The following is a 14,029-nucleotide window of genomic DNA, read 5'->3' on the forward strand; positions in this document are numbered from 1 at the left end:
ACTGAGCGACTGGACTGAACTGAACTGAACCCAGGATGAGTGAGGTAAGCTTCGGATCCTCAGTTTACTCTCTATAAAGTACACAAAAAATAGTTGTGAGGTTTAAAACTAAATAATGTATATGAAGCTCTTACTAGGGTATCTTTTTCCTAAAATGTGCTTAGTAATAACAGTACCCATTAGTGTCAAGTGAGGCCCTTGATATGGGCTTAAAACCTGCTCCTGCCATTCCTTAGATATATGTCTCTGAGGAGCTGTCTTGAAGTTTCTGAGTCTTAGTTTCCTCATTCCACCTTACTGGATTGTTAGGATGAAACAGAAGCTTAGTATCATCTCCAAAAAATGGTAGATACAAGCACTTAGCACTGTGTCCAGGTCTTTGAGTGGAAACACACATCAGCTGCTTTCCTCGTCAGTTAACTTCTCTTTTTCCTTTCCAGTTCTTCACTGCATAGATGAGGTGTATTTAAACTAGTGCAGGAGTGTTGAAGATAGAATTTTGAAGTCAGAATCTCTGCTCCTTTTTTTCACTGTTAATTTTATTTTTTTTTTCCACTGTTAATTTTAAAGTCCTTTCTATGGGCTAGTTTTACCCTACAACTCACAAGAAATGTAACACTGTGTAATAAATAGTGATAAAGCATATTCAGATCAGAACATTAATCATTTAAGCAAAACAAACCCATAGAGGACTTCTTTCTTCAAAGTATATATATTTTCATCAAAAAATAATAGCAAATGAAGCAACAGACAAACAACTAATCTCAAAAATATACAAGCAACTCCTACAGCTCAATTCCAGAAAAATAAATGACCCAATCAAAAAATGGGCCAAAGATCTAAAAAAAAAAAAAAAAAAAATTATCAAATAACAATTAACACAAGTTCTAGTTCTTTGTTGAATTTACAAGTTCAATAGAAATATGAATCATAATGGCATATTGTGGGGATGGGCAGTGGTTACTGGAGACTCTGAATCATAGTCCAGAGGAAAGGCAACACTGAGAAATATCCTAAGAAGATGTTAAACTAGAGAGACAGTTTCTGAGAGAAAAAAAGCTTTGCAATCACAGTCCAAGGCCATTTAAGGACAGTAATTCTCAAACTCTGAAGAACACAGATCATGTCCCAACCCAGGTGTTTAGACTATTCTTATCTCTCCATGGGTTCCCAGATCTCATAAATGAGATAAGGAGTCACTTAACTCAACAAAACTTATTGCTAAAGAATCACCAACTACAGACTGAGAACATAGGGAAATTGCTTGAGGCCCAGGCTTACTCTGGTTAGATGCAGTCATCTTTCCATTTGAATCTGAGAGAAGTAGAGCATTGCACAGGGGAACAAAAAAAAAGAGGGCTGTAGGAAAGGGTTGTAGGGCTTCAACTTTGGCACCACTGAGATCGCGGTTTGAAGAACTCTTTGCTGTGGGGCACTGTCTTGTACACTGTAGGATATAGAGCGGCAGCCCTGGACTCCATGGTATATGCCAGTAGCACAATGTCCCTCCCAGCTGTGAGAGCCAAAAATGTCTCCAGACTCTGCCAAATGTTCCTGGGGATGGAGGAGAAAGGAGATAGAAAACCAGGTTGAGAACCACTGTTCTGGAGTATGTGGAGGCAAGGAATAGGAATATACCCTGGTCATCCCCCAGTTTCCTTTTTCCTTTACAAATATTTAGCTCCTTTAGAAAGGCTTTTTATGGCTATCTTAATTCTCTTCTCTCTTCCTGGATAGCTATTTCTGTTTTCATTCTAGTCACCCTAGGACAGGCTGAGACTTACCTCAGAGACCCTCAGTGAAGTCCTGGGCAGCTGGGAGGAGAGCAGGAGAGCATGAGGTCAAGGCAACAGGCCCGAGACCGAGGTCTCCTCTTGACAGGGCTTGTGGTATCCGGCCTGAGTGCAACACTGAAGAAGAACGTTATTCCCTCAGTTTTGAGTGTTACAGTGGTTCATAAAAGTAGGGTGGGTAGGTACAGGATGTATGGGAAGAATCAGAATCAGTGGGAGAAAATGACACATCTTTATCCATCTGCCAGCATATAGCCCCAGGCAGGTCAAAATTGCAGCAAGGCGTGGCATAGGTATGCATGTTTTCAACTCCAATGCACAGTTAGTGTAAGGTGTTACTTACCCTCAGTCTCTTCTTCCAGTGGAACCACCTAAGAAGTTTTCTATGATATCTAACCTATTGAGGAGTAACTCTCAATAACAAGTTAGAGACGTGCCTTGAAGCATTATTTGAACTAGTGAAAAATGATGAAAACACTAATTTGAAAACATAGGCATTTTTATGTTCATTGCAGTATTATTTACGATAGACAGAATATGGAAGGCGCCTAAGTGCCCACTGATAGATGAGTGGGTAAAGAAGATATAAAGTGGTTATAAAGATAATAGAATATTAGTCATAAAAAAGAATATAGCAAGCCCTTACATATGAATTAGTTCTATTCTGAGAGCACATTAGTGAGTCCAATTTGTTAAGTCCGACAAAGTAGCCTAGATACCCAACTAACACAATCTGCTATATGGTATTGTACTGTAATAGCTTTATAATGCTTTTCACACAAATAATACATAAAAACAGATGAGAAAAGTATAGAAAACATTTCTAAGCTTACAGTACAGTACCTTGAAAAGTACAGGAGTACAGCACAACAGCTGTCATCCAGGGGCTAGCGTTGAATGAACAGGCAAGAAGTGCTGCTGACCGGAGGAGGGAGAGAAGGTGGGAGATGATAGAGCAGAAGGATCATCAGCAACAGGAGACAAAGCGCCAGCTGCAATTTCACTCACACCTGACCCTGATGGAATGCACATTCACATCTGTCAAAGTTTTCAACTTGAACGTTCATATCTAGGGGACTTACTGTAAAATTTTGCCATTTTCAACAGCATGGAAGGACCTAGAGGGTAATGTTGTTGTTCAGTTTCCCAGTTATGTCCAACTCTTTGCGACCTCATGGACTGCAAGATGCCAGGCTTTCCTGGTGCTGCAGAGGGTAATATGCTAAGTGAAGTAAGTCAGACACAGAAAGAGGAATACAAATACAAACTGTATCAGTTCAGTTCAGTTCAGTCCCTCAGTCGTGTCCGACTCTTTGTGACCCCATGAATAGCAGCATGCCAGGCCTCCCTGTCCATCACCAACTCCCGGAGTTCACTCAAACTCACGTCAGTCGAGTTGGTGATGCCATCCAGCCATCTCATCCTCTGTCGTCCCCTTTTCCTCCTGCCCCCAATCCCTCCCAGCATCCGAATCTTTTCCAATGAGTCAACTCTTCACATGAGGTGGCCAAAGTACTGGAGTTTCAGCTTTAGCATCATTCCTTCCAAAGATCATGGCATCTGGTCCCATCATTTCATGGGAAATAGATGGGGAAACGGTGGAAACAGTGTCAGACTTTTTGGGGCTCCAAAATCACTGCAGATGGTGATTACAGCCATGAAATTAAAAGACGCTTACTCCTTAGAAGGAAAGTTATGACCAACCTAGATAGCATATTGAAAAGCAGAGACATTACTTTGCCAACAAAGGTCCATCTAGTCAAGGCTATGGTTTTTCCTGTGGTCATCTATGGATGTGAGAGTTGGACTGTGAAGAAAGCTGAGCGCCAAAGAATTGATGCTTTAGAACTGTGGTGTTGGAGAAGACTCTTGAGAGTCCCTTGAACTGGAAGGAGATCCAACCAGTCTATTCTAAAGGAGATCAGCCCTGGGTGTTCTTTGGAAGGAATGATACTAAAGCTGATGATTTCACTTACATGTGGAATCTAAAAAAAATACAAATGAATAAACATAACTAAACAGAAATAGTCATAGATACAGGGACTAAACAGATGGTTGCCAGAAGGGAGGGGTTGAGGGAAGAAAGAAGTAGGTGAGGGAGATTAAGAGGTACAAACTTTCAGTTACAAAATAAATGAGTCATAGGTATTAATTATACAATGTGGGGAATATAGCCAATAATTATGAATTAACAGTATCTTTCTATGGTAACAATTGCAACTAGACTTATCATGATGATCATTTTGAAATATATAGAAATATTGAATCATTATGCTTCCCTGGTGGCTCAGAGGGTAAAGCGTCTGCCTGCAATGCAGGAGACCTGGGTTTGATCCCTGTGTCAGGAAGATCCCCTGGAGAAGGAAATAGCAACCCACTCCAGTACTCTTGCCTGGAAAATTCCATGGACAGAGAAGCCTGGTAGACTACAGTCCATGGGATCGCAAAGAGCCGCACACGACTGAGCGACTTCACTTCACTTTCACATGCATTGTACCAGGAGCTAACATAGTTTTGTAGTTCAATTATATTTCAAATACAAAGAAACAAACTTATAGAAAGAGATCAGATTTGTGGTTGTCAACAAACGTCCGTCTCATCAAAGCTATGGGTTTTCCAGTAGTCATGTATGGATGTGAGAGTTGGACTATAAAGAAAGCTGAGCTCAAAAGAATTGATGCTTTTGAACTGTGGGGTTGGAGAAGACTCTTGAGAGTTCCTTGGACTGCAAGGAGATCCAACCAGTCCATCCTAAAGGAGATCAGTCCTGGGTGTTCATTGGAAGGACTGATGTTGAAACTCCAATACTTTGGCCACCTCATGCGAAGAGCTGACTCACCTGAAAAGACCCGGATGCTGGGAAAGATTGAAGGCAGGAGGAGAAGGGGACAACAGAGGATGAGAGGGTCGGATGGCTTCACTGACTTAATGGACGTGAGTTTGGGTAAACTCTGGGGGTTGGTGATGGACAGGGAAGCCTGGCGTGCTGCAGTTCATGGGGTCGCAAAGAGTTGGATACGACTGGAGCAACTGAACTGAACTGAAGTGGGGTTGGGGAGAAGGGGAATCAAAGGAAGGTAGTAAAAATGTACAAACTTTCAATTGCAAGATAAATAAGTACTAGGGATGTAACATACAATATAAGTAACACTGCTCTATGTCATATATGAAAGCTGTTAAGAGAGTAAATCTTAAGATTTCTCACTGCAAGAAAAAAATGGTTTTATACTTCTTTAATTTTGAGATGATGTTCAGTAAACTTCCAGTCCAGCGTTTCTCATGATGTACTCTGCATATAAGTTAAAGTGGAGAGTGAAAAAGTTGGCTTAAAGCTCAACATTCAGAAAACTAAGATCATGGCATCTGGTCCCATCACTTCATGGGAAATAGATGGGGAAACAGTGGAAACAGTGTCAGACTTTATTTTTCTGGGCTCCAAAATCACTGCAGACGGTGACTGCAGCCATGAAATTAAAAGACGCTTACTCCTTGGAAGGAAAGTTATGACCAACCTAGATAGCATATTCAAAAGCAGAGACATTACTTTGCCAACAAAGGTCTGTCTAGTCAAGGCTTTGGTTTTTCCTGTGGTCATGTATGGATGTGAGAGTTGGACTGTGAAGAAGGCTGAGCTCCAAAGAATTGATGCTTTTGAACTGTGGTGTTGGAGAAGACGCTTGAGAGTCCCTTGGACAGCAAGGAGATCCAACCAGTCCATTCTGAAGGAGATCAGCCCTGGGATTTCTTTGGAAGGAATGATGCTAAAGCTGAAACTCCAGTACTTTGGCCACCTCATGCGAAGAGTTGACTCATTGGAAAAGACTCAGATGCTGGGAGGGATTGGGGGCAGAAGGAGAAGGGGACGACAGAGGATGAGATGGCTGGATGGCATCACTGACTCGATGGACGTGAGTCTGAGTGAACTCAGGGTGTTGGTGATGGACAGGGAGGCCTGGCGTGCTGTAATTGATGGGGTCACAAAGAGTCAGACACGACTGAGCGACTGATCTGATCTGATCTGATCAGTAAACTTATTGTGGTAATTAGTTCCTGACTCACGTGAGTTAAATCATTATTCTGTACACCTTAAACTTATACAGTACTGCATGTCAATTATCTCTCAATAAAAGTAGAAGAAAAGAACAATAGATAAAACCACTGAGATTTTTAAAACCTGTTAGAGATAAATGTAAACAACCTTTTATAATAATAAACTAGAAACTGAGAGGGAAAAGTGACTTTTATTAAATACAGGATACCAAAAGAAGAAAATAAAAGAAAAAATATGGGATATCAAAAGTAAATTCAAAGCAATGAGAAACCGGAAAAAATGGGAAAAGCAAATTATAAGTATTTGGGAGCATTAAAAAATAAACTGGTGCAAAATGGGAAATTTTCAAAATGGGAAAATCAGGGTAGATTTTATAAATAAATTTGTGGGGGAGAATAAATGAAATAATCCATGTAAAGATCCTAGAATAGTGTGTAGTAGACCCTCAAATGTTGACCATAACTATTAAAAACTTTTTAAAGATAAAGTGCTTAGAATATGATGTTAAATGAAACTAATAAGATCTAAGACTACAAACAGTAGATCCCTATTTCATGAAAAGACACCCATAATTTGGGATAAGACTGAGCTGTGATAGTCTATCCCTTGGACTCAGTGTAGACATATTTGAGAAATTATTGTTATTTTTAAGGGAAGGAGAATAAGGGGACAGGGTTGAGGGGACAAAGGTGACTGGGAGAACCACAAGGAAGCTGCACCGTCACCTGCTCTTCCCAGCAGAGCTGGGTTAAGGGGTGGACCAGCAGGGGAGCTGTCCATGCGCCACTGTAGGGGCTGCCATTGTAGTGAGCACTGTCGCGGTAGAAAATAGTGATATGGAGAAAGTCGTATTTACGAAAATTCTTCTTACAAACAGAAGGCGGTTAAAATCACTTGTCGTACTTGAATCCCCAGGGGCACACTTGAGCAGTGGTCTCTAAGCCGCTTTTTAGTGAAACTGGGTCCGGCTGATTTCATCTTTTTACTTTGTGAATAGTAAGTGTATACAACTCTCTTGCCCAAACTGAAGAACTGAGAATACAATAGAAGAGCTTCCCCCAAGTCTTAATACTTGGCTATTCCTTTTCTGAATAAATATTAAGTATTTCAGTAGCAATAGTTTTGGGGATTCCCTGGTGGCTCAGCTGCCAGTGATGTGGGAGACCCAGGTTTGATCCCTGGGTCAGGAAGACCCCCTGGAAAAGGGAATGGCTACCCACTCCAGTATTCTTGCCTGGAGAATCCCATAGACAGAGGAGCCTGATGGGCTACAGTCTACAGGGTTGCAAAGAGTCAGACACAACTGAACACTAATTTTAAGAGGTACCAAATTATTACTGTATTTGGGAACCTGTGTATCCCATTGGCGGAGAAGGCAATGGCACCCTACTCCAGTATTCTTGCCTGGAAAATCCCATGGATGGAGGAGCCTGGTGGGCTGCAGTCCATGGGGTCGAGAAGAGTTGGACACGACTGATCGACTTCACTTTCACTTTTCACTTTCATGCATTGGAGAAGGCAATGGCAACCCACTCCAGTGTTCTGCCTGGAGAATCCCAGGGACGGGGGAGCCTGGTGGGCTGCCGTCTATGGGGTCGCACAGAGTTGGACACGACTGAAGCGACTTAGCAGCAGCAGCACCAGCAGTATCCCATTGGACCCTCATCCTTGGCCTCCTTCAGGGCCATAAAAGGCAGATTATTGGCAGAAGTTGGAAGAAATTTCCCTTGTTATATGCTGGTTATGTTGACCAAGGAATCTTTTGAAAACTAAGATCTGCAGCATACGTCATATAATTGGAGCTCAGGTGACAAACTAATGCAAAGTGCAGGGGCTGGGGATCCTCTCTTCTGGGTGGAGCCCAGTTTAACCCCCAGATAATGCCCTGTGGGTGAGAGGAAGTTTGAGTCTGCCCTGTTGCCACCACTATTGGTAAATGATGGTAGGTGGGCTGGTAACACATTCTTTGGTGAATGTTGGTAGTTCCTTAAAAATGACACTTTTCATAACTTCTATATTTAGACTTTAGAAAAACTGGAAAATACAGGGAAGGAGAGTTAAGAAAAAAAGCGCCCAGTATTTCACCATTTTTCAACTTCATCGGACTTTGCTTTGGCAGCTTGATTTTCTGCTCATATGGTTTCATAGTTTCCTTGCCTTGGGTTCTGAATCCTGAAATGTATAACTTGTTCTACTGCACTTTTTCTACTGTTTTCTGAAACTCAGGTCCTCTGTGATATTTAGGATTTTTAAAATAAATGATGCAGCCATTTATACCTCTATAAGAACACCAAATTCATGAAGGAGCTCTGGAACCTGGAAAAGTCAGAGATATTCTCAGCTTGCTATCTCCTTTATTCTGACACAATTTTTTCCTACTCAAATTCCATTAGCCTTTCTTGGATTCCTTAAATAAACTAATATTACTAAATATTAAACAACCAGGAACATAGTCCCTTATTTGAAACAATGTGTAATTTTATAACATTTTAGATACTTATTTGTTCATGTTTCCACTTTGGTTAAAAGAGGATGCTTCTGTTTTTACTTCATTTTATAAATCTTATATTAGGGTGAATCATAGATGACAAGTGTCAGAAATTTACCTTGTGAATATTGACATATATACATTTTGTGACAATATGACTAATATATTTTAAAATATTCAGAGTATTTTGTTTACAAAGAACATACTTTCTGATTTAGAGGCATGATAAAATATAAGGAGAGTTATTTGTATGCTAAGAGAAATTTAAAAGGAAACCAACTGTCAGCATATTCAAAATAATCCTAGACTTTAAATATTGATACAATAAACAACTAGCATATAGGAAACACTCAATATTTATGTTCAACTGTCCTAGATTTTGCTATTTGGAGCCTCTTCAAGCTAACTTCTGGGTCTTTTGACATGTTCACGTCATTCTTTGAGTACTTTTTCACTTTTTTTGAGTGAGGGAGTCACTCAGTCATGTCAGACTCTTTGCGACTCCATGGACTGTAGCTGACGAAGCCACCAGGGAAGCCCAAGTATACTGGAGTGCATATCCCTTCTCCAGCCGATCTTCCTGACCCAGGAACTGAATCAGGGTCGCCTGCATTGCAGGTGGATTCTTTACCAGCTGAGCTACCAGGGTAACCCCTTCACTTTTTGTCACAGTATGATAGTCCAGGCTTATCTTGAATTTTCTCTGCTATACCCCTAGAATCAGCCAGTTTTTCAAGCAGTTCTGGTTCCTTTAGTGGAAACGGTATTTAGAAACCAACATAGGTATACACATTGCTATTGGGGTATTATTGCTTCTTGACCCTCACAGCATGAGTGCACACACAAATATACATATGTACACACATCTATATATGTATTATATCTATACCCAGTTAGCTAAATAACTATAAAATTATGTGTTCATATTGATACCTGTCGGAGAAGGCAATGGTATCCCACTCCAGTACTCTTGCCTGGAAAATCCCATGGATGGAGGAGCCTGGTAGGCTGCAGTCCATGGGGTCGCTGGGAGTCGGACACGACTGAGCGACTTCACTTTCACTTTTCACTTTCATGCATTGGAGAAGGAAATGGCAACCCACTCCAGTGTTCTTGCCTGGAGAATCCCAGGGACGGGGGAGCCTGGTGGGCTGCAGTCTATGGGGTCGCACAGAGTCAGACACGACTGAAGCGACTTAGCAGCAGTAGCAGTATTGATATCTGTAATTCTAGTCCAACAACACAAAATTTATCACATTCCCCCTTTCCCATATTGTAACTGCCTTCTCTTGTCAGTGAGAAATTTGGCTCCCATTATATTCAACATGCTAATTTGCTCAGCTCTAGAGCTCATAGACTTTTGAAATGTTGTCATACCACTGGATAAAACAAACCAATGACCTAGAATTCACTACCTCTATAAGATTCTATTTGCCTTTAGTCTAAGCATGTATTATCAACATACTGCATTCAAAAGTGTGCATTAGGGATTCCCTTGGTGGTCCAGTGAGAATCCGCCTGCCAACGCAGGGTCATGGGTTCGATCTTTGGTCTGAGAAGATTCGACATGCTGCGGGGCAGGTCAGCCCATGCACCACAGCTACTGAGCTTGAGTGCTGCAGCTACTGAAGCCTGAGTGCTCCAGAGCCCATTCTCTGCAACAAGAGAATCCACTGCAGTGAGAAGCCTGCACAGTAAAACTGTGAGAAAGAAAGTCCGTGAGCAGCAACAAACACCCTAGATGAATACACTGCAGCCAAAAAATGCATAAATACTTACCTTTTTAAAAAATGTGCATTAATTCTTCTAATTTTGGTGTAGAGTGGTTGTTATTCACTTGGCATTTTTTTGACCACTGATATATTCATTGGTATTTATGTTCCATTTCAGTTTTTTCATCATTTTTTATCATGGGTGCTTGTGTACATAAAACATCAATAGAGTTCAAAACTCAACAAAAACGGTATACTCAGAAAAGCATCAAGACTTAAGAAAATAATTTCTCTATATTTCCTTCCCTTCTATTTAAAACTGTGAGCCTGTGCCTCCCTGTAGTCTGTGCCTGCCTGTTTTCCACTCCCCAAGAACACACAGATCTTAATGGAAAACTACAAGATGATCTTTAGGATGTGGCATGTTTCTCCCAGCTTTGAACATGATTCCATATAGAAAAATACACTCGTTTCAGTTACTACCTTTGTTCAGTGTATGATAACCATATATGTAAGCAATCTAAAAATATGGTTTCCTGTGAAAACACCATGACTATGTGGTAACATCTTACTCTATAAAAGCAGTTTCCTTTATTGAGACAAAGCAACCTGGCTCTGTATTTATAAATACAAGACCAAAACAAAACATGGATCATTTCCTCTGTAAGAGATTGACTCCAGACTAGGAGCTCATTATCCAAACCCTCTGGCAGGTCCTCTCTAGCCCCACTTCCCTTGGGACATGCATCTTTCACCACTTCTGGCTCCTTCTGGAACAGTGACCAGCTGCCTCTAATTTCCTCATAGACTAGATGTTGCGGTGATGGTGATGAGAGCAAGCTGAGACTGACTTTTTTTATAGCAAGACTCCATCTGCAAAGGCTGACTAAGATTTTCATTATTATATTTTGAAGTCCTTGACTATGTTTTAAACAATCAGGAATTTGGCTTTGTTACTAAAACAATTTAACTATATAAAATGTTGCTTTCTTTTCCTCTCATTCCCTGTTCCAAAGTTTTGTGTTCACAACAATTTGATACTTTGGAAGTACATTTCTGTTCATTTTTAATTTTTATAGCCTAGCTTTTGTATCCAGTTTTTATTGAAAGTCTACAAAGTGCCAAGTAACTCCTAGTACTGGGGATTGAGGGCATCAGTGATTAAAACAGATAAAAATCCTTACTTTCAAGGCGCTTATGTTCTAGTAGATAAAGAACATAGAAAACAAAAAACCCAACAGCTAATTATCTAGTTTGTTACAAGATGCCAAGTGTTATAAGGAAAAAATAGGTCAGGTTGAGGAATGAGAGTGTTATGTTGGTAGTGGAGGCAGTAAACTGAGGTTGCGGTGATGAGATCTGAGCCGACTCTAAACTGGAAAAGGTGCTCATGCAGACATCTGGGAAAGGAGCACTGCAGGGAAGAAGGAACAGTGTCGATGTTCTAAGGCTGAAGTGTACTTGGTTTGCTTAAAGAAAAGTAAAATGTATGCGGTGGTGTAGTGAAGAAGGCAATGGCACCCCACTCCAGTACTCTTGCCTGGGAAAATCCCATGGAAGGAGCAGCCTCATAGACTGCAGTCCATGAGGTTGCTAAGAGTCGGACACAACTGACGGTCTTCACTTTCACTTTTCACTTTCATGCATTGGAGAAGGAAATGGCAACCCACTCCAGTGTTCTTGCCTGGAGAATCCCAGGGGTGGGGGAGCCTGGTGGGCTGCCGTCTATGGGGTCACACAGAGTCGGACATGACTGAAGCGACTTAGCAGCAGCAGCAGCAGCAGTGGGGAAACATAAAAATTTATGAGGCCAAAGGACTTTGGCTTTTATTCTAAGGGAGATGGGAGTCCCTGGAGGGATTGGGGTACAGAAGCCACATAATTTGATTTGTGTTTTAACAGACTCCTCTGGCTGCCTTTTTAATAGTGGAGGGGTGGAGGGAGAGCTGGAAGACTTGAGACTAATTAGAAAGCTACTGAAATAATGTAGCAAGACAATGATGGTTTAGGCCAGAATGGTAGCAGTGGGAATTGGTAAAAAAGAATCTGAAAAATTCTTGGAATATTTTAAAGGTAAGCTAATATAAATTCCTGATTATTGGATGTGTATTCTGTGAAAGAGAGGAGTCAAAGATGAAAGTTTTTGGCTTAAGAAAGTTGAAAACCAGAGTTGCAATGAATGAAGATGGAGAAAATTATGGATAAAGTAGGTTTTATCAAGGGAGATACATTTTTCAGCCTGATTGGAGTATATTCAGGGAAGAATGGGAAGAGAGGAATTGGAAACAAGTATAGACAACTCAACTATTGCTCCAAAAAGGAAGGAAAAATGGGTGGTAGGTGGCAGGGGAAGTGTAGTGAAGAGGTTTATTTAGGTTGGGAAATACTGTAACCTATATGTTTGCTGGTAGATTCAGTTAAGAAGGAAAGTTGATATTTTATGAGAAAAAGATAATGGTTGGAACAGCATTCTTGAGAAGGTGAGTGGGGACAGGATACAGTGTAAACTAGAAATCAGATTTAAGTAGGAACATGGATGGTTAGGAAGAGAAGAGTATGTAGAACCTGTGTTGGTAGACAGCTGGATGCAGTTGTGGGAAACTGCAGGAGTCCTCTGTAAATTAATTTTCTGAGTAAAGTAAGAAGGTCATCAACTGGGTGCAGGATGAGGGAGGTGGTGTCGGAGGTATGAGAAAGGGGATACAAAATGGTAATCCAGTAAAGAATTTAAAATGAGACCAATCAATATAGTTGTTCATTTTGTTTGGCTACTTGGCTGTAGGCATGAAGACAGAATAGAGTCAACCAGGTTTTGATTTTGTCAAGCAAGTAAGACAAAGCTAGAGAGGAGGTTGAGTGAATTGAATGCAAAGGAGTGATTATAGTGATTGAATGTTTAAACCAGATAAAGAAGAGAGGACTTCAAGAGCTGAGTGACAGGGCCCTCCCTGGTGGCTCAGTGGTAGAGAATCCACCTGCCAATGCAGAGGGCACGGGTTTGATCCCTGGTCCTGGAAGATCCCACAAGTCGTGGAAAGTTAAGCTGGTGCACCACAGCTATTGAGCCTGTGCTCTAGAGCTCAGGAACTACAACTACTGAAGCCCACACTCCCTAGAGCCCATGCTCTGCAACGAGAGAAGCTACTTCAATGAGAAGCCCAGGCACTGCAACTGAAGAATACCCCCCACTCACTGAAACTAGAGAAAAGCCTTCACAGCAATGAAGAGCTAGCACAGCCAAAGACAATTTTTTTTTTTTTTAAAGCGGAGTGACAAATTACTTAATCTTAGCTCTATTCCTGCTTATTTAATATGAAAATGTTAAGAGTGCTGTGTGAGGCTTATGTGGAATAATGTGTGAAATAATGTGTGCAATCACTTTCTCGAGGTTTCTCATCAGGATCACCTGGGGAATTTTTGACACTACTAATATCCACAGCCCAACCCCCAAATAGAATTTCTGAGGCTAAGGCCGAGGATGACTCGGTCTAACTACTTTCCAGGTGATTCTACTGTATAGTCAGGGCAGCAAACTTCCATGTTACCTTAATGATCTCTATTCATGATACTAACAATTATTTAATAAATGTCTCCTGTGAGCCAGGCAACATACTACCGTATTCTCTCATTTACGTTCCACAACTTTTCAAAGAAGAGTTTGTGCCTAAAGTGACAACCAGTAAGTGACAGAGCCAGGGACGTCTGGCCAGTTGTCTATGATACAAAGCTTGTTACTCCAAGACTGGTTTAAGGAGCAACAGCATCACCTGAGACCTAGTTAACAAGAACTGCCTTGTCACTGACCTGTTAAATCAGAATCTGTATTTGAATAAGATCTTTAGGCGATTCCTATGTATATTAAAGTTCGAAAAGCCCTCAAACAGGCCACACTAGCTCTCTCCACCATAATTTCTATTCTGGGGTAAGATGGACCCAAACAATTCATATCAACGGGCCAAGGGCAACATTTAGTTTAAGAAATTCT

At 41.0% G+C, this 14,029-nt stretch overlaps 1 protein-coding gene across 6 annotated transcripts in view; it reads right to left on the reverse strand.

The window, feature by feature from the left end:
• Positions 1-921: 921 nt before the first annotated feature.
• Positions 922-14,029, reverse strand: part of FGD4 (FYVE, RhoGEF and PH domain containing 4) — a 243,680-nt gene continuing 230,572 nt past the window's right edge. For all 6 annotated transcript variants that reach the window (XM_024992557.2, XM_059887007.1, XM_024992560.2 and 3 more), the window contains 2 exons: positions 1,785-1,910; positions 922-1,554 (listed from right to left, as the gene is read on the reverse strand). In XM_024992557.2, coding sequence (XP_024848325.1) covers positions 1,786-1,910 — 125 coding nt within the window. In that variant the 3' untranslated portion in view covers positions 922-1,554; position 1,785. The remainder of the gene's footprint in view (positions 1,555-1,784; positions 1,911-14,029) is intronic.

The sequence above is a fragment of the Bos taurus genome, chromosome 5 (assembly GCF_002263795.3).
Source record: "Bos taurus isolate L1 Dominette 01449 registration number 42190680 breed Hereford chromosome 5, ARS-UCD2.0, whole genome shotgun sequence".
Taxonomy (NCBI): domain Eukaryota; kingdom Metazoa; phylum Chordata; class Mammalia; order Artiodactyla; family Bovidae; genus Bos; species Bos taurus.